This window comes from Platalea leucorodia (assembly GCF_965183815.1).
Source record: "Platalea leucorodia genome assembly, chromosome: 5".
Taxonomy (NCBI): Eukaryota; Metazoa; Chordata; class Aves; order Pelecaniformes; family Threskiornithidae; genus Platalea; species Platalea leucorodia.
In genome coordinates this window covers 61,976,129-61,996,702 of record NC_138827.1, presented here as the reverse complement: position 1 = coordinate 61,996,702, position 20,574 = coordinate 61,976,129, and the positions used below count along the sequence as shown (strand labels likewise).

Sequence of the window (20,574 nt, the reverse complement as noted above, 5' to 3'; positions counted from 1 at the left end):
ACCTAATTCCTAGCTCTGATTTAGAGGAAGGGAACCCTACGGTGTTGCTTCCCATGACCCAAACACCTAAAATACTTTGCTCAGGCACTGTTAAGCCAACATAATGGTCAACGACTAGGCACAAGTGTTTTTCCAGGTTTGCTCAACGGCCTGATTGATACAGGCATTCTCTGAAATAACCAAACAGGTGCTGGTGGAAGACAAAGCTTAGACCATCAATTGGTATAAATCAGGATTTCTCACTTCGGAGAAGCTACCCTGATTCATACCCAATGGTTATCTGTTTCAAGTTATCACATGAACTGTGCTAGTTGTGTCTACTTCTGTTGTGGCTTAGGAAAAGGAAACCCAAGTGGCACATGCCTATGGCTTATGGATGGATGAAAAATATCCTTTTTTTTTTTTTTTCTTTCCAGTTGAAATATTAGTTAAATGCAAAGTCAGTCTGAGAAAAAAAAAATATCTGAAAGCTAAGTGAACCCAGATGTACTTTAAACCCTCTCACATTGCTCATTTTAAAGAATTCTTGGTATTTTTCCTTTCCTAGCTAAGGAAGGGGTGCCAAAGTCACCCTCTGTTTAGGAAAATAAATGTTCTTCTTGAACATGCTAATTCCTGCAGCAGCCAGCCCCACACCGAGTGGCACTTTCAAGCAGGAGCAGAGTCCCTGGCCCCAGCCCTGTGAACCTTTGAAAGAGAGATGGGCCCACCACTGCCTCCCAGAAAGTGACAGAGCAATTATTAAATACCTAAATCCCAACCTTTAACAGAAAGCCAGTTCTTGCAGCCTTGAGAGACTTGATGCATGCAAGAAAAGGTTGGAAAAATTTCCCCTGCATTATAAACATGATTTCCCTCAGCATGCTGCAGCATGGCTAAGGAAACAGTGGCATCTGGTGTTCACTGAGCTGTCTTACAGCCACTGCTTCCCAGGTGGGTGCTGGCAGGCTTTGCTGGGCATGAGCAGGATTTGGCTCCCCACATGCAGGTATCTAGTGGCACCTGAGACCCGTAGGACGTCAAAGACATCTGTACAAGCCTCCAGGCACTATACAGGCCATATGAGAGACTCAAGCCCATCTGAATGGCAGCTAGAGGTCTGGATGGTACATCAAGTGAGAGAAACCCAAACTTGCTTCTAGTGAAGAAGGCAATTGCTCCTGTTGGGGGATGAATTCCCCCCACTCGGGACCGTGGCAGTGATGCAACATCACCAGGGACCCTTTGACTTGAATGCTGTTTGAGATTTATGAAACCTTTATTCCATCTTTCTCAATGGAGAGGAATTAGCTGCTTGATGAGGTGCCCTGGTCCATTTGGTGAGGTAGCCTGTCCACCCAGAGGCCTATGACACTCAGTCTGTGCTGCAACAGCTCCAAGGGTGTGACGCTCAGCTCTGTGTTTCTGACTTGTTTTTACCATCTGAACGTCTCCTCAGTTTAATCTCACGTTCTCAATTTGAGACCCAAAATGCAAGTGCTGCCCGGGAGCCTTTCCCCTGCCAGGGATTTTTAACTTGCCCAAAATCTGGAATGAGTTTCACTGGGAGATGTTTGTTTGTGCTCCTTTCCCCATCTTTATTCTTGCCCTTAAACAAGATAGTTCCACCATATCTGCTGTATAGATGTAGATAACTTTTCCTGTGATAGAGCCTAAGTATGTCTTTTAAACGCCTCTGGCAGGCCAGTATCAATAGACAACTGGGCAGTATCTGAACCTTACGGTGAGTGGGTGCTGTCTCTGGGTTCCCGGTGGAGGGTCCTCTACGGCTGGTCCCTGAGACGCAGCCAAAGGCCTGCTTGGAGACAAACTAAGCTGTGTTTCCTTCTCCTGTCAGCAGAGGAAGCCCGAATCTGAGCAAAACAAAAGCGGAAGATGTACGTCTCCCCAGTAATTTCTATGCAAATTAGAAAAGGCAAATTAGTCTCTTCATTTTACTACCTGAAATTCAGTTTATCAGTCTTCTACCTCAAGTGCACAAAAGACAGGGCACTTCCTACTGAGATGAACAGAATGATGAACTTGAGCTTGGACCTCTATGGAAACAATTTCTGCCCATTTCTGTAATTTTTCAAGTTGCAGATTTTTAGAAATTCTGCATCCTTATACTTAACCAAAGGCTGTTTTGCAATATTTGCAGGTTCCCCCATGACCAGTTTTATCTGAGCGCTGGGACTGACAGACCTTTTTCTGTTCATGTTGTGATCAGTACATAATTTGATGCACAAGTCCCCACGCCTGGTTACTCCTCCCTGCTGTGCAGAAGTGAGCAGCTCCGCTCTGACCTGATGCTGCTGTTAATTCCTGCTCCTCCCGGCGGCTGTGCTCAGAAACTCGGCACTTCCCCTGCACAGGGCCTTGCTTCGGTAACTAAACTCACTCGGAGATCCTAATTATTGTCTCTTTTAGGCAGTTTCTGTCCTCTTAAGTTACAACAAATTGCATTTTGTTGACATCAGAACCGGTTTCACAGCTACAAGTGACAGCAAGGAGTGTTTTTGCAAAGGCACTGCTTAACGGTGACCTCCATATCCCAAAGAAGCAGCACCACAGCTAACAAGGTATCTTTTCTTCTCGCCCACGAGATTTAGAAACTCATCAGGTGGTTTTACGTAACATGTAGTACTATAAAGTGATAATGTCCCAACAGCTGACTTTTGGGTGGTGGTGTGTACTTTGGCACAGCGTTCCTCGGACCGCCAGATCTCTGTTCTGCAATAGTTTGTTCAAATCAAACCCTGGAGATGCCATGCACTGAAGTTTATTTTCGGTATAAACATTGGAGGTTTTCTAAAGTGCAGCTGACCTTCTGCTTAAAAAAAAAATCAATGGGAACTGGGCACCTAACTCCAAGTCCCACTGAAATTAAATTCAATCCCCATCATCTCCTACGAAGACTTCAGTCCTAGGCTGGCAAATGACCCTACTCTTGCAAGTCAACGGGCAATTTTAAGTGTACAGAGAACAGGTCACAGAGGCCTATGCTCTACAACTACCCCAGCCCTTTTGCTATCAGCAGTCCAAGAGAAATGTTGTTGCCTGAATAGGGTTACAGAGAGAGTAAGAAACATTGGTTTTGTAATGTGTTTTGTTTATTAAACTCAGTTTTCACTGATGTCCTGAGTTGACAAAAATGTTTCCCAGGAACACTGACAAACAGAAACTATTCATAAATAGATTTTTTTTTTTTTTCCAAACACTGTAGGTATAAACAAATAAAAGCCCTGTTTTGCTATTTTGGGAGGTCCTGTGTAACCAGTATTTTCAACTGGCCAATTAGCAGCACATGTTTTAATCAGTGAAGAACTTCCACTTGTGTTTAAAAGATCAAATCCATTGTTTTAAAATTATTGCTCATTACCAGACAAAGCCTGAAGATACCAGGGGTGTTCGTTAAAAATCTTCATTAACGGCAGGGACGGTATATATTGACAACGCATGCAGCTTTACAGTGGGGATTTTTTTACGCAATTAAGACCAAAACTTTCAGACATTAAGATGTTGGGCAACCCATCTGAGGATATTACAGGAGCCAAATTCTCAACAGGTCTGACCTTGGCACCTTCCTAAAACCTACCCTCTTTTAAGATGTCAGGCTGAGCACCCCCTGACACAAACACCTCCAAACCACTAATGGCAGAGGACACAGCACCCAGCTGCAACACTGCTCCAAGGCTTTGCCGCCCGGCGCTAACTCCTCTCCTGGCTATGCACTGCTCCTGCCTCTTTGCCAAATCCCCTGGGACCTGCCCGGTGGGGCTGCCACAGGCTGGGGATGAGGAAGAGGACCAGTGCACAGGAAAATGTCACAGAGTTGTAAATGACTGAGGTATTTTTCCTTCTTCGCTGGTCCTCCCAGCTAGCAGGGTCGAGGGAGGGGATAGTGGCAGACACCAGCAGAAGGTGGAAATGTGGATCTCCTCACAGCGCTCGTAACTAGAGGCATCTCAACTTTTGCAGCTACTGGTAGCAACGCCTCGCGCAGCAGGTTCCCCTCGTGCCTATCGCATACACTACTCGGCTAGCGGTCTCCCACCAGGTCTATGCTACGGCAGTTCTTGCTCCCTTCCACTTGGGAGCACCTTGGGGCCAGTGTCCGCCTTCCTGTGGCCTCCTGATGGGGCACGGCTCGCTGACCTCCTCGCTCTGCTCCGGCCAGCCCACTTGCTTCTCTGCAGGAAAACAAGGAGCGGCACTGCTTGTGCTAACCCCTCAGCAGAGGAGCCCGGTTCTGGAGGGAAAGAAACCCACTGTCAATCTTGCACCAGCAAGGCACGTTCCTCAGGGCATGACAGAGATGCACTGCGGGGCCTTCTGGCTATCATCCACTCTTTCCCCGCTGGGTCTCTTCGGATACACCACACTGGCCATCTTGAAGAACTCATCCGCAGCGTCCAGAGCTATGAGCCGATCCTGCCAAAGCAACAGGGTTTTACAGTCACTACGGGCTGCTTTGGGCAGCTCCCTGGTCAGGGCCCTCCCTCCACAGCTGCTCTCAGGTTAAGCCGGGCATTAGGTCTAATCTTTTCCCACTTTGTTAACAGGCTGCAAGAGCACCCAGTTGCACAGGCTTAAAGGAACTTGAGGGGGCAAAGTTATGGTACTACAGCCCTGACATTTCCAAGGAAGCTGAACAGCCAAGCTACAAGTGCAACATCTGATGAAGGACACCCCAGATGCCATCATGTATTGTCCTCTGGTGCAGTTCACCTATCCGCTCCCCTTCATTTGAGCTCACTTGCAGAGATGGGGCCACAGGGAGGAAGGCACGCTCAGAGCTACTCACCACCACGAAGAGGTAGCGCTCAGAAAGCTCCCAGCTGGTCGGGAAGATGTTTGTCTCTTCGGAGAGCTTTAACAAGATGTCCCGGGCTTTGCCCATGTTCTGGGAGTCGCTGATGATGCTGAGTTTGGTCACTGACAAGAGGGAGTCCGCTTCCTTCTGGAAACCTGGGAAAGAAATGTGTTACAGAAATAAGACAAACATGCGAGCAGGGTCATCCCTGAGTCCTCTAGGCTCTTGCAAGGTTCCTTATACCCCCTCCACCTTGGGCTGCTGTGTCTCCTACTTGCTAAAATAAACTAGCGTTTCCTTGAGGCACGCTCCATGTCTGCACTTGGGGCAGGTATGAGCTTCCTGGTGGGGGAAAAGAAAAAAAAACAACATAAACCCATTCAGAGCAAGTTTGTTGCTAGTTTTCCAGAAAACGCATATGAACATCCACACAGAGGGTGCCAATTCGGCTCTTGCACGTTGCTGATGCTGCCAGAGCTTTCAGGGCTGGTGGGGCTTCCTGAGCACCCCAGTGACTATGCCTGTATGTTGTTGGGAGGTAATAGTGATAAAAAACCTGAGGCAGTAATGAATGCATGGGTAATTGTTCCTGTAGCAGTCAGCATCTCTTACAGGAAAGGTATCCAGGGAAGGAAAGGGGGAGGAGAATGAGTGCAGGGATCTTTAAATGTAATGGCTACCATTAACTCTTTGTTCAGCTCCAGGGAGCAGGTGGTGATGTGTCTCACCTGAAAACACTTATGGGGAAAAGACTGGTGGTCTTGTGATTAAAGCACAGGTCTAGATAACGAAAGATAGCAGGTTGTTGCACATCTAGCTTCACTAAGGCCAAACAATCCCTGGCCTTGAGCTTCCCCACCCTTTGCAAAACAGCTCCGGAGCCATTGCGGACATGAGGGAGATGTGGGAGAGCCTTTGTCAACGTGCAGTAACAGATGTAAGGATGTCAAGTGATCCCTCCCATGTTTGGTCTGTACAGGCTGCGCGAACACCTGGGTGAAGATGAACGCTGATACCTAGTTATGAATTTATAATGTTCCTCCCATCCAGATGCCAGAACAGCAGGTAGGGCAGGAGCGGCTGAGATACCCATCTCTCTTGCTCCCAGTGATAATATCTTTGAACAGCCCAACAAGTGCGCTCGACTCGCACCTCCTCCTCTCATTAGCTGCCAACCACCTCCAGAGCATGACGCAAGTCACTGTGTGCAAGGCCACTGGGAAAAGCAGGCGATACCTGCCCCTGCCTTCTCCAGAAGAGCAGCAGCTGAGCACACAGGACCGGTGGGTGCAGTTCACTGTTTGCAGGCTAGGAAATAGCAGGAGTAGGAGGGTCACTGTTGAGCAATTTCATTTGATGAAAGAATATTTCAAATTCACTTACGAGCTGACAAAGTGGGTGGTTTAGCTCTGATCAGCTGGCATGGGCTAAGGAAGGAAAACAGATGTACCTGTGTTTCAAATCTGAAAGGAATATTCATTTCTCCCTGCTTATCTTAGTTAGAAAAAAAGAGGGTGAACTCCCAGGAATCCCTGCTAAGTTTCCACAAGGAAGCTTGAAATGGATGCATGTGCATGCTATTATGGGCTTGAAAGGCTCTCCCACTGGTCATGGTTTCTGGCTCTTCAATGTGCCTGCAGACACAGTGGCCCCATCTCCTCCCAGCCGTGCCTCAGCTTGTTCCCATCGTGAAGCTGTTCTCATCCTCAACCATCGTGGTACCTCCCATTTAGTACCACACAAATGACATCCTTTTGTCCTCTAGCTTACCTAAATCCTCCAAGATGTGTTTCCACCTGCTTCTCACTTCTTTTCGGGTCTGCCGTAAGGTATAAATATCATAGTTGAGCTTTTGCCATTCCTGCAAAGCAAAGGGATAAGAGATACTCAGTCATTTGCATGTGGGGAGGTCTCTGCTGCTTTTCTAGGAATTTCAGCTTTTAGAAAAGGAGCCAGAGCTGAACTGTTGATGTTGGCACTGAGGGATCAGTGTGAATGTCGATGGCCAGGCTGCTGTTGCTCCTGGAAGAAATTACACTGACCAGCGTAGAATATTTTAGTTTGATATTTGGTACAGCATCTCTGTATCTTCTCGGCATGTACAAAACAGGCTTCCCATTACCTTGAAATTGGATTACAGAATTTAGCTTACGCGTTGCTGATGACCAAAGTGGTCTCCTCAGTCAGACACAGAGAATATAGTTCCAGCTCTGTGCTGGAAATTATAACACTGTCCTAGGCTGGAGAACAACACGAACTTCCACACGTAGTTAATTTGAGAGACTTCAGTCTCTTTGGTCCCAAGCCCTTTACCCCAAACCTTGACACCCCTGCTAGTGTCAAAACCTGAGGTTGTGAGAATACCTTATTTGGCCTTTAACAGCTTGAGAAAGCACGACCACATATTAATAATTACCTTCTATAAAATATTGCAACACCTTATTTTCATATCCTTGCAGTTAAACTGGCATGGCACATTTTCTTACAGCTGATGATAGCCCCAGGGAAACTAAAAGTTTGAAAAAAAGCTCCTGCTCTCAGTTTGGTCACACATACAGTGGCTTCTCCAAACTGTTCAGCCCTCTGGCATTTAACTGGAAGAGGCACGCAAAAGTACTGGAAAACAAGAAAAATAGACCTTTTTTAAAGGCTGGGGTACCTTTTTTAAATACCAAAGAGGGATGCACGTGGATGGTTGAGGGCTGAGCTGGAGTCATTTGACATAATAACTATTCTTGGTGATGCCGGTTGCTGCAGTTAATGCCTCACTTAACTATACATCTTAAATCCTTGCACTTAACCTCAAGCTTTATATCTGCATAATGGGACACCATCTAAAGGGGAAGGTTTTGAGGTTATTTATTAAAGTTATACCAGCACAATTAAACACATCTGTACAAGTACGCATTCCTGTGGAAATGCATGTATTCTGCAAGAAAGCCAGGAGTATTTTTCCTAGCTGAGTTTAATCAATGCACACACTGAAAAGGATGCATTTACAGAAGCATCCACAGAGCGGGTCACAACATCACTCAGATAATTTCCCTGCACTAACAACCTTAATTCATCTCGTCATTCATTGCTCATTCTCAGCAACAGATTACATAGATGAACTCTTGCAGAATACATGGGTGTTAATCTGTGCCATCTCCCTGGGATTTTCCTACGTGACATGCTGGATTCAAAGGGGTTAAACAGTACCCATGAAGACCGGCTACGCTTTAGAAATCCCACTGGTTTTCCGATACCTAGTGCCTTAAAGAATTTACTTGATTTGATAAAGAGTTGGAGATTTCTTAGATTTTTTTTCCCAAACCCAGCTGACACGCCACGACCGCAGAGAATTAAATGACGAGCCTGTTCTCTTGTTGTTCAGCTATAGCTGCAGGAACCTCTTGGAGATTACGCTTTGGAAGAAGCAGCTGGCGGGGTTAAGACACCGGTGAATTCAGGTCAGGAGAGCAGGGGAAACACGGCTCAGCCCGCAGCCACTCGCTCTGCACCACTCATCCTCCCGGAGAGCAAAATCCCCTTCATTTTTAGCTTTGTGCTGCTGCTCACAACAAGCTAGCTTTGCCGATCAGAGCTCTCTTTCTCTCTTGACTGCAGCAGTACTTGAAACAGCTTTTCTGTTTGCACAGGAGGCACCTGGCTGCCAGTGCAAGGCATCAAAATGCCTCTTCAGCCCTTCGCTAGAGAAAGGAGGCAGGGTCAAGACTCCTCTCTCCCATGACACCAGCTTGTACCTAGGAATTGAGCTCCTCAGTGAAAAAGAAAAGAAGGGGTTTATTGTATTAAAGCTTTGTGGGAAGTTTATTGCAAACTTGAAAGTTTTAAAGAAAGAGAACAAAGGCTGCACGGTGCCACGGTCCCCACTGGCAGGGATCCCTCGGAAACATCTCAGCCTGCTTGTGACCCCACAGTATCAGCAGAAAGGAGAGCAAACCAATCTGGGCATGCTGGTGGGGAAATAAGCTGCGTATCTCTGCCCTCCCGCAGAGATAAACAAGTGCTTTAATGCAGACAATCAATCCAGACGGCTGCTGTGATTGCAGGCATGCTTCACGCTGCTGAATTAGCCAGCCGGGGAGGGGAGCAGGAAAGATGCTCCCCTCCCCGAACCACAGCTTGTCGGGCAGCAGCTTTCAGGGCTGCAAGGCTTTACCCCCCCCGTAGTAGCAAGCCAGACTCCTCGCTAAGCTAAACAGCGAGCAGTGCCTAGCATGCAGGGAAGCTGCTCCTGATTTTCTCTGGATGAACAGCAGTGCGTTTTCCCTTGTCTATTTTTGTTTTAAGGGAATCTAGGTTATAGCTTTCTTGTACATCATAGTTACCGAGTTGTGTTATGGAAGTGAATACGGTGCATATTTAGTCCTGTCGATGAAGGATTTGGGCAGTGTGCAAAGGAGAGCGGCTTTGGTACAGAAAATGGTGCTTAATGGTGGTGCCTGGGAGGGAGGACCTCTTGTTTTAGTGGTATTTTTTTTTGCCTGGGTGTGGACCTGAATGTATTTATGTTTCCCCAGAAAAAGCTGGGACGAGGATGCTGCACATGTGCCAGTTGTTGAAAAGCAACTAGAGACAGCAGAGATTATCAGGGTGAGGACAGGCAGCTCTGGACTGAGCTCTCGAAGGGACTCATACCCTGTTCTCCATCGGCCTTAGAAAGCACTGAGTTTTCCTGGGTAATTCCTTGTAGCAGAGACATCCCAAATGCTGTGGGCAGGGGGTTGTCCTCTGTGTTGCTTTAATTAGGGAAATAAAGTTAAGAGCATCTTTCCACCCCCAAAATTATTTTAAAAACCATCTCCCTTTAACTACGCAGCAGAGGAACAGCAAAGCCTGCCCAGCCCTGCATCTCCGCATAGGAATAGGCAACATCAGAGGCTTTGGGGAGGGTGCTCCCCATGCACACCCTGTGAGTCATGAAGAGGTGACCTGCGGCGGGGCCAGGCAGCATTACGAGGCCGAGGCTGCTCAGCACCTGCTGCCCAGGTCGGTACGAGGGCAGGGAGCCGGGGCTCCACACCAAACCCTGCTCTCCCTCAGCCCTCACTGAGGCTGTGACAGGGACCGCTGCGGCGTAGCAGGGCACCGGCAAGATGCAGGACAGGGCACGCCAGGCCTTGTGCAGCCCTGGGCAGAGCGAGGCCAGAGCAGGCTGCCCTCTGTGCCGCATCCTGGGCTGGCTCCCCCCAAGAACCCCTTCCAGCGAGGTGTTCCTGTACGCAGGCTTGGGACAAGCAGCTCTCTCCCAAACTTTAGCTTCATTTTGTATTTCTTGTGCACCTTCCTTCCCTGTCCTGCCTCTTGCCTAGTTAGATGTAACTTCTGGAGTGGCGAGGAGGCTTCTTGCACACAGTACTGGGAAAGTTCAGCAGGAGACTGGTCTTCACCAAACCTCTTGGTGTTTCTACGGGTCTGGGACATCCCAGTGATGCACTCAAAATCAATCCTTTAAGAAAAATACCCTTTTGGCAAATCTGAATTAACCACAGGAAACCAATGCAGGTTGCAGTTCCTGGTCCTGTTTTTTGCAACCAGTTTTGCCCTTTTAAACCTATGTAGCAGGACACAACATGTACCAGTGGGGGCTTGAGAAATCCCTTTGTGCATGAGTCAAGAATATCCTGGGAGCAGCAGGGCAATCCTGCTGCCTCTCTCCTCTGAGTGCTCAGCCTTTCAAATATTTACCTGGAAATCTTCCCTGGACTCTCTAGTGTGATATACTAAATCTGCAAATGCCAAATGGAAGTGAGGAAATGCTGGGCATGAAATATAAGCCAGGTTGGTACATAACTGAGAGCTCTAGGAAAAAATGTGCCAAGAGAACAGGCAAGCACTGTCCAACTTTTCATCCCTGCTCATATGGAAATTTCCTAATTAGTAGGTAGCTTTTCTCATGTTGCCAAAGCAATCCTCTATCAAAGCTGCCTTCTTTATTCCCTTGAAAGCAATTGGTGTCACCATTCTGTTCAAAAGTTATTTTGGAAATGAGGTCAAAACAGAGTTACCAGGGAAAGACTGCAAAATACAGTCCAGGGTACCACACCACATCCAGGGATGCTCTTACTCTGGCTCTACAACTGGCCCCACTGGAAGGAGTTGAGCAAATACAAACTCTAGATCCATGCTCATATATTGAACCATTGACCGACATCTCAGCTTAAAATAAGCTTAAATTGGATTCAGTTTTAAGTGGGGCATGCAGGAGTTCATAAATATTTTTTCATATATATTAAGTGGGTCAGTTCTGGGCTCCCCGACAAGCATGCTCAATCCTGGGCAAATCCCATCACCTCTCTATGCCCCAGCTACAGCATGTCGCAATACTGACCTTCTCTGTAATGTGTTTAAAAAAGAACAATCCTGAAGGAGAGCAGGAGGAAGCAGAAAAATAGGCCTTGTCAGCTTGTTAATGGGCTTGCCAGGAGGATCATGCCAGTGGGGCTCTGCTAGCCAGGTCCCCAGCAGAGATGCAGGTTGAAGAATTGCCTTTGCTAGTGGGGTTTATGACTCCACCTTCCCCAAGGGAATAAGCCAAAACAAGAAAGAAACACTACATTTACAAGAAGTCATAAAAACAGTGTTTCTTCCTTGGTCATAATGCAAAAACCCACCTTTAGTTTCTGTTCACAGACCCACAACGCAGCTGCCCCAAACCTGAGCACCAGTGCGACAGCCCGGGCTCTCTGCCTGAGGCTGGGTAACTCCATGCACCCCATCAGAGGACACTGAGGCACCAGTGCCACCACAAACTGGTCTTCGTGGAGAGGGGCATCTGCCACACCACACACATAAGCCAAACAAGCCCAGCTCTTGCTGTTAACGCTGGAGGCACAGTAGTCCCCCTTCCCCATAAAACACTTTTCTCTGCATTAGCAGGGTCCGTGCTGGAACAGCGACTTGGCCTGTATCTATGCAGCATCTTAAATAACATCCTGTTTTCCCAGAGGTCCTCATTTCACCTCCAGATCTGGGGTTTTACTTTGCACCCAAATTGAACAACAGGTTCAATGATGCTGCAGGGCAGGAGCAGGAAAAAAACATTTCTTCTGTATTTGAAAAGTTGACCCCAGCCTTCAAAAGCTTTGATGACAGCTTTGATCTCCAAAGGAGGCTGCATCGGCTTTACCAGCCCCCTTAAGCCAGCCCTTCAGCTACAGCTTTTCTGGTTTTCTCTGCACACACCCTCCCTCACCCACACTTTGCTTCCAAAAGTGCATCCAAGCACATGGTGCTCATTGGCCTCAAGCAGAGAGAAATGCAGAGCTGAAAGTTGCTCAGTCCTCGTGGTTTTAGGAGACTCCAGCGAATCTTGCCTCACGTACCTATTGCATGGTGGGGTTTGCAACCACCAGGTGCTCCAGCGGGCTCCACCACAGCCAACAGCCCACTGAGCCGTCACTCCCAGCACACAGCACTGGGCAGGACGAGCAAATGGGCGTGAAACAGGGCGCACCCGTGACGTCACGGCGCTGGCTTTGAAGAGCTTGCCGCCCGGGTGCCGCGAGGAGCAGGGTGGAGCAGCCCTGCCATCCTTATGCAAGCTAAGGTCACACCAAGTTTGGGCTGGGGCTGTCGAATTTCCCGGAGCGGGGCCGTCGGGAGGGGGCTGGGAGAAGAAACGGCTCTGCGTGGATCAGGTGTGGGTCCAGTCCCATGGTGGGGACAAGGAACTGACCCCAAGGGAGGACAACAAGGCTGTGAGTTGCTGGCAGCCCCATCACGAATGATCTAACATGCCTAAAATTGATGGAGCTACAGGGTGCACTCGGTGTTGGAGTGCCTGGCCCTTCACATACGCAGTTTGGTTTATTGATTTACAGCGATCCATGGCGCAGAGGTGCCCAGGCCAGGAGACAGACATCATGGACCATGCCCACTGACCTCCAGCGCTGTGCCGACAACACCACTGCGCCCTGGCCCACTGCTTCTCCTGTCCTAGCTCACAGCACCTTGTCACTATGTGAGTGACCATTTTTAAAAAAAGAAAATACCCAGGAAAGCAGAAGTGGGTTAGCCAGATTAAGAAAAACACGATACTGGTTTGAGGCGGAGGTGGTGCCATACAGATAAAACACACATGATGTAGAGCAACCTGATCCTTGGGGTCCTTCCAAAGTCCTGTGCTAGGAAATCACAAAGGTAAAGGTGGGGAATGGCAAAGCATACAGTAAGTGCCCAGCACACCAAAATTTCTTTGTTAAATGAAGGAGGAGAAATACAGGGACTAGTTCTCCTTTCAGTCTGATTTTAACAAAGAGAAAAAAAGGACCTATGGTTTTGTAACACTTGTGCCTTGCATAAACAAGAAACCGTTCCTCTGTCCCCATCCTGCAGCATCCACACGCTCTCCCCAGGGACTTTGGGAGCTGGGCAGCTCCCAAAGCAGATTATGGCTTTTGCAGCCCAGTACTGTTTTGCAATTACACGTTTTTCCTCTCTCTCAGGGCTGAAGCCTCATTAGGAGGGGAGGGCAACGCAATCTGGCCTAGTTTTAAAATGCTCACTGGAGTAAGGAGAGATTTCAGCACCCAGAGCCAAACACAGGAATGTTGGCTTTACCAGCCAAGTCTCTCCCTGTTCTGCCACCCAGAAAAAGCCGCAGCTGGAAACTGCAGCAGCTTGCTGGGCTTATATATTGCGCCTCAGTTTCCCTAACTGTAAAAGAGACAGCAGAGAGGTTGTCAAGCACTAGCTGTAAAGGGCACTGTGCGATAATTCAAATCAAGCGTATCGTGTGTTGGCTTTCTTCAAAGTCAGCCTGATGTACTCCTCAGGCTTTTTTATTAATTGCACTGCATAAAAAAACAGCGTATGTGATCTTACATTCGTTGTGGAGAGGAAGCCCCATGCTCTTTGTACTTTCCGTTTTCACTGGCAGGCATGGTGACTGCACAGACTCACTAAAAACCCTACAGACATGCTGAAGGCACAGAGAAAGCGTTGGATTTAGGACAGGCAGGCACACCGGGTTTAGGACAAGCAGGTACAGGAGCGCTCTGTTGCTCACCCATAACTGATGCTCTCCTCTGCAAGCTGAGCAAGGCTGACGCACAACGCTCCTTTGCCCAAGGAGCCATCTTTTTAGCAGCCTCTCCACTTATGATGCTGTTTTATAAATAATAATAGCTTTTAGGAGGCCTGCCTCATAATGAGCCCTAAATCAAATTAAAAGGCCGCTTGACTGGGCGCAGGCTGACACGAGGAGCTTCAGCGCTGCCCTGAAGTACACCCAGCTCTGAACAGCCCAGGACCGGCGCAGCCCCCTAAACGGAGTTGTCCTCATTTCCTTAAGCCAGTTTGAGCTGGATGAAGCTCCCTGTCTTCTCTAAGACAAGCAATCACAAGACAGAGAAAGCAGTGGTGGGGAGGGAAGAGGATATCTTCAGTGATAGCTGCAATAGCTGTAAAGGTTACGTGCAGCCATGAAAACATTGTTACAAACCCATCCATTGTAAATACCACGACAAAGTCAATCTCCACCAAAAATAAAAAAAAAAACCAAAACAACATTAAATGGGGATTCTGGCCAACTGTACACAAGGATTGCATTATCTCATTTTAAGTTTTAAAAATTGTAATTTTGATCTCAGCTGTACCTCTGGAGTTCAAGGCTCTCGTGAAAGCTGAGCGAGCTTGTGGTTTAAGGGGACTATCACAGGAGGAAGAGTTACAGTCTTGAGGTCTCTTGGATGAAGTGGGATCATGTTGAAATTAAGCGTGAAGCCTCCAGCCTTTCCTGCAAACATTTTGAAGTCTTAAAAGCAATCAGAGAGAGGAAAATGTGTGACTATTTGCTACAGCCTGCTCCTAATCAGGCCACGGAAATCTCCTTTGCGCAGAAGTGCTTTAGCGAAGGAAATCAGGGCTGCAAAACAGCCTTTATGTAACAGCGATGATTTTTCCCTTCTGCGCTAAGAGCTGTGCCAGTTCTCCGCTTCTCAATAATTGCCATGCAACCCATTAGAGGAGTATTTAACTTGACATGTCACTGGAACGGCAGCTCAGCTCCAGGCACTGCCATTGCCAAGCAAACGCCACTGCCGGCAGGGCTAATGCCAGTCTGATCACGGGAAGGCCAAACCAGGGAAATATCAGACAAAAAGAGCAGTCTGTGAAGCTAGGAAATTGAGCTGGGGGTCCCAGTGTGGGTGGTGGTGGTAGAGGTGCTTGCAGGGCATTGTGCACCCCAGCTCAGGGTGGCTCTCCTGGCTCAGCCGCCGGAGACATCCCCGAGCTTCCCAGGGATGAGATGGCTACAGATGCATCCACACCAGATACAGGATAAAATCTGGAGGGTGATGGAGCAGATGGGAGGACCTGATGCCTATGTGAGCCACGCTGGGGGACTCTGGGGCCTTTATAGCAGCTTAATGGGTGCTTAAATAAAGGCACTGCCAAAGCGTCCGATGAAAGCACCGAGCCTTGGTCCGCAGTGAAATGTGAGCGTGAGGAACAGCACCACCTCACCTCTGAGTCCTTGTCGAGCTGGTTCCTGACCACGATCATGTTGTACAGCACCCGGTCGTCGTCTGCCTCTGTGTGGGTCACGTCGTGCGGGGTGCTCCACAGGTTCTGCTCCTCGTCCCGCGCCAGCGTGGCTCCGAAGGAGGCGTAGGGGTTGTTGTTACTGCAGAGAGGGGGACAGGCGAGGCAGCGTTAGCTACCGCAGCATCACACTGCCTCCTTTTACCTTCCCAGGGTGAAGTGCCCATTTCTGTGGCATCACGTCTCGCAGCCCGATGTGCTGGCTGGGAGAGAGGAGGAAGAGGAGGAGGGGGGAATAGGAAGGCACTCAGAGTTTTTACCTTAGCAAACATCCTGACCACACAAGCCATGGTTCAAACCAGGCAGTGCTGCCATGAAGCCAAAGACATCAGACACATGAATTTGCTAAAGACACCAGATATTATCGGAGCAGCTAGGATGGAGGAACTGTGAGCATCCATTTGCGAGGATGAAAGGCGGCATCTCCCTGTTGGTCCCACAGCCCCCTGCCCTGCTCCCCATCATGCCTTCCCACCCCAAACCCTGTGCAAAGCCCCCTAGCCTCCCCGAGCTTAACATGCAAACAGTTCTAATTAACTTAGACAAAAAAATCCCGGGGGCTCTGGAGGGTATTTTCTCTCTGCCCAGCTAACCCTGCAGCTGTGCCAAGATCCCAGCAGCATGATCTGTCCCCACGGAGACTTTGTGCGCAGAGGGGTACGCCTTGAGCAGTGGGCAAGGGGACAGCTGCGTGCAAAGCCTCTCCCTTGCCTCTTGGCCAAAGAAACAGCTTCTACCTGTCTTCTCCTCAAAGGCAGTGCCGTTGGGCACGGTTTTATTTTGGACAAAACACGCACCACCTTTGCTGAGGGAGCTGGGACTGGTTAGCCTGGGGAAGAGATGGCGTGGGGGGATCTTATCCATGTGTATAGATACTTGATGGGAGGGAGCGAAGGAGACGGAGCCAGACCCTTCTCAGTGGTGGCCCATGATAGGACACATATTGAAATATAGGAAATTCTGTTTAATCGTAAGAAAAAAATGTTCTACTGCAAGAGTGGGTGAACACTGACACAGGCTTCCCAGAGAGGTTCTGGAGTCTCCATCCTTGGAGACACTCAAAACCCAACCGGACACAGTCCTGGGCAACCTGCTCCAGCTGACCCTGCTCAAGCAGGGGTTGGACTGGAAGCTCTCCAGAGGTCCCACCTCCGTGACCATCTTTCTGTGTGGCCTCGTGGCTCCATCTTCTCCCCAGCAACCCAAACCCTACCGAATCAAGCAGCAATCCCCACCAGGAAAAACCCACCCTGGCAGCTCCGACCTGAGAAGTACGGCAATGCACTGAGTTGCACAAAGACCTGTGCCAAGGCGCAGAAAGGACACGTAGCCCCATCTTTATCTGGGTGATGGAAATGTCCTCAGCCTGCTTGTGAACTCCTGGCTTTATTTGCTTAGTGGTCAGCAAAGCAGAGCATCATCTGGGAGGGCTGTCCCTGCCGAGGCAAGGAGCTTTTGTCTGCACTGCTAGCAGTTCTGTGTTATATGGCTTTATGTTGCTACGGGGACATGCATTTTTTTTATATAGGATTATTTAATTCTGCTGGGAGAACTTTTAGTAGAGTATTTCCATAAAGTTTCTAATCAAGATTTCCAGATGCCTGAGAAAAACAACGCAAACTGAGAAATATTTTTGGCCTTGCCCAACAGTCTCATCAGCCATCCTGTGGCAATCCCTGCTCGCTTCTTGTTAGAACAACCCACTGTTTATTCTATTTGCTACCCAAACCCCAGTCCTTTCGCAAGGAACCCATCCAGCGAAACCCATCAGATAACACCGTGGGTGCTTTAGCTGTGACGCCAAGCCATAAAAAAGATGCTAAGAGGAGCTCCAGCACATAGATAAAATAGAAAAAAAATCATTCACATCAGCATTCCTGTGGGAAGGTTAATTAGGCTTTCAATAAGCCAAAAACCTGAGCAACAGGTAATAAGGGAAAAGATAATCTCTTATAATCTCTCATTAAAGACAAGCAAACGAACTTAACTTGGAGGGTGTGGATGGCATAACTCAGCCATTCCTACACTGGAGCCAGCATGGGTTCACAGACGTGGAGCAGGCAGGATCCCAGCCTGGAAGGGATCACTCAGGAGCCAGCCGTGCTATCAGCATGAGTTTGGTCCCATCCTGCCTTCAACAGGCTTCTTCCCACTCAGCGACTCAACCTTAAAATCCAACTTACTTTAACAACCAATATTTGGCAATAACATTAACACGCCTTAGCTTTTATGAGCCACTCTCTCACAGCTTGCAAGGTGCTTCCCAACACACCCCTATTTCCAAACCGCGGCATGGAGCATCCAGCAGCCCGTAAGGGATGCCGGCAGTGCCCAGGAGTCAGCAAACCTATACAAGCACGGAGAGCTCTGCCAACAGCGAGCACCTCCAGAGCGCGCTGGACTTCCAAGCAACATTTAAAATGAAGAAATAGGAGGAAAAAAAGGAGCACATGAATGGCAGTCTGCTTTGCAGGTTACAGGAGTCTCCATGGGACCAGAGGGGACTCAGACCGTTTCACACTCTGGGCTTTATCCAGAAAATGGTGAGTGCCAAAGCTCCATCAAAAAATTTCTGCTCCAAGGGGCTTTCAGTCCATATTAAACCCGTTTCAGGATTCAGAGCCCAAATTCCCAGCTTATTTGCATCTTGAGGACACCATCCGAGCCAGATCCCACCTTCCCACATTGAGAGACAGGCAGGCAGCCTGGATGCTTTGCTGCCTTTTGGCCAGGGTTTCTCTTCCCAGCCCTGCACTACTGCTGTGCCTACCTCCGTGCTCCATCCCCACCTCCACGCACAGCGCTGGCTGCTCTCACTGGCCTTGTCACAGGTTACAGCCAGCCTTGTATACGCTCAGGGAATATATGCACCTAATTATACACATATTACCTCCTCCTCACTGCTTCGCTCTTTGATATGTCAGATTTTTGAGGCCACAACCACTCCACTTGGGGAAAATAAGGTGATAAGTCATAAAGTCAACATTTTGGTAGCAACACCAGCTCCCAAAACGTAAAACTCAGCTAAAAGATCTGAAATTTCAAGCAAGTCATTCATTTTAAACAACGGTGCGATAAAAATAAAAATATAGCAAGCGTGCTCTTGCAAGATCCCGGCTCTGAAATAAAACCCCAAAATCCTCCCGAAGAGGGACAAGCCAGCGATTAGGCTGTTGGATTAATTATGCCAGCACACTTGTGCAAGAGCAGGTGCCTTTTGAATGCCCGGAGTTTATACAGGCTTTCCTACTCAGAGCCAGCGTTAATTGGATCGCCGGCGGAAGGGATGTTACTAAAGAAAGGTGCCCAGCAAGGGGCAGCCACCCCGGCTGACAAGGCCGCGGGAAGGAGCCTCTCCGCACGCGTACTTGGCTCTCCTTAGGTTAAAGCCAATTTCCTGGGCTGGAGGCCCCATGCTCAGGATTATCTGGTTATTATTTAGGTAACTGCTTTAACAGCACGAAATTAGGACATTTCAAGCCCTGTTGCCGGCTCTGCTATTACCCAATACCTATGTAGGCCACACCGGGAGCGTCCCACTCTCCTTGAAATGCCTCTGTCCCACCGATGACACAGGGAGGGCTCGGTCCCTGCCCCATCCCAGGGCTGGGGTACTCACTGTGGGCTTTGGCGGCAGCCAGGACCCTGGCTGGCAGCTGGGGAAGGGGGGAGAGGTGCCGCAAACCCCGGGCATAGATGTTTTGCAACATGCAAAACCTCCTTACGCGCTTGCACAGCTCACAACTCTTCCCCATGACCCAGGGCTTCATCTTTTTGTACGAGAAAGATGGGCTCCCCCCCGCCTCCTGGCTCCATGCACAAGACGGACTCGATCGATAGCGGGAGAAAGCTCTGCTCTCCAGAAACCGGCAGGCGCGCTGCTTTCCCACGAAGCCGGCTCCCGCGGCGGAGCGGCGGCTCCCTTCCCGCATCCCCGGCCCGGGAACCGAGCCCGGCGCAGCACGGAGCTGCCCGACGGCGGGGACCGAGGCACCCCGGCTCGCTGGCGGGACCCCCTTTTTGTTCGGCGCCTCGGCCTCCTCTTGTCGAAATCCCACCGAGGAAAGACAAAAGCTGAGCGGTTCCCACGGCGAGGGGGGCACGGGAGGCACCGAGGAGGCGCCGCTCGGGGGTCGCTGGGCCGCGGCAAAGCCCGCGGCAGGCGGCAGCCGTGTCAGCGGCGCCCGGCCCCCGCGGCAAGGCCGGGCAGGCGGCGGGGGAACCGAAAGCGGCTTGTGGCTGCCGGGAGCGCGTTACCGTGTTACCCCTCGGGAGCCCGGACCGGCTCTCGCAGGGGAGGGCCAGCTGCCCCCGGGAGAGCAGTGGCTGTAAAATCACTGGAAACTGTGTCGGCTTGACGCGACGGGGCGGCCAGCCTGCGGGAAAGGGCTCTCCGGTCCGGACGGTGCCGGCGTCGGGTTGAAGAGCGGGCTCACGCGTGGCCGTGGACCGGTCAACCCATCTCCGGTGGGAGCATCCCTCCTCCCGCGCAAGGCGGGGGAGCTCAGCCCCATCCCTCCAAGGGGGCCGAGGGTTAGGGAAGGGGACGGGGGGGAGGGGGGTCTCACCTGAGCAAGGGCTCCTTCTCGGGCGCCGCCGCCTCCCCGCCGCAGCAGCCGCAGCAGCCGCCCAGCGAGCGCAGCCAGGCCCCCAGCCCCATCGGCGCCGCCGGAGAGCCGCGCTGGGCGGGCCGGGCTCAGCCCTCCCCCGGCCCCGCAGCGCCGCCGCCGAAGGAGCGGGGCAGGGCCGGGCTCCGCGCCTCCCCCGCCGCCCTTCCCCGCCGGCAGCAGCCGCTCCCACGGTGGCTCTGGGCGGGCTGGCTCAGGGCCAGGCCCCCTGCGTGCTCCTGCGCCCTTCTGCACGCTCCTGCGCCCCTCCTGCATCTTTATGCACCCTCCGGCACCCCCGTGCGCCCTCCTGCACCCCCCTGTACCCCCCACATCCTCACACACCCTCCTGCACCCTCCTCGATGCCTGTTTCGGCTGGGGCGCGAGGGCCGGAGGCCGCCAACGTAACGCAACGCATTGCGTTGGCGGCCTCCGGCCCTCGCGCCCCGGCCGAAACAGACCATCGCAGCGTGCCAGAAACCAGAAATCCCCCCACCTTTCCAATCCTCTGCACCCCTACGCTTCCAGGCTCGTTCCCGCTTGGCTTTCAAGACGCAGGGCTGTGATCCTGGGAACTGCAACGGGAAAGGGGCAGGGGGTGATGGACTCCGCTGTCT

General features: G+C 50.4%; 1 protein-coding gene across 1 annotated transcript; it reads right to left on the bottom strand.

The window, feature by feature from the left end:
• Positions 1 to 3,691: 3,691 nt before the first annotated feature.
• MREG (melanoregulin) lies at positions 3,692 to 20,009 on the bottom strand (the record flags this gene model as incomplete). The annotated part of the gene is made up of 5 exons (XM_082311914.1): positions 3,692 to 4,413; positions 4,787 to 4,950; positions 6,566 to 6,656; positions 15,272 to 15,431; positions 19,918 to 20,009. 5 exons carry the CDS (start codon positions 20,007 to 20,009, stop codon positions 4,282 to 4,284), a joined length of 639 nt encoding a protein of 212 aa, XP_082168040.1. The 3' UTR covers positions 3,692 to 4,281.
• Between the last annotated feature and the right edge of the window lie 565 nt (positions 20,010 to 20,574).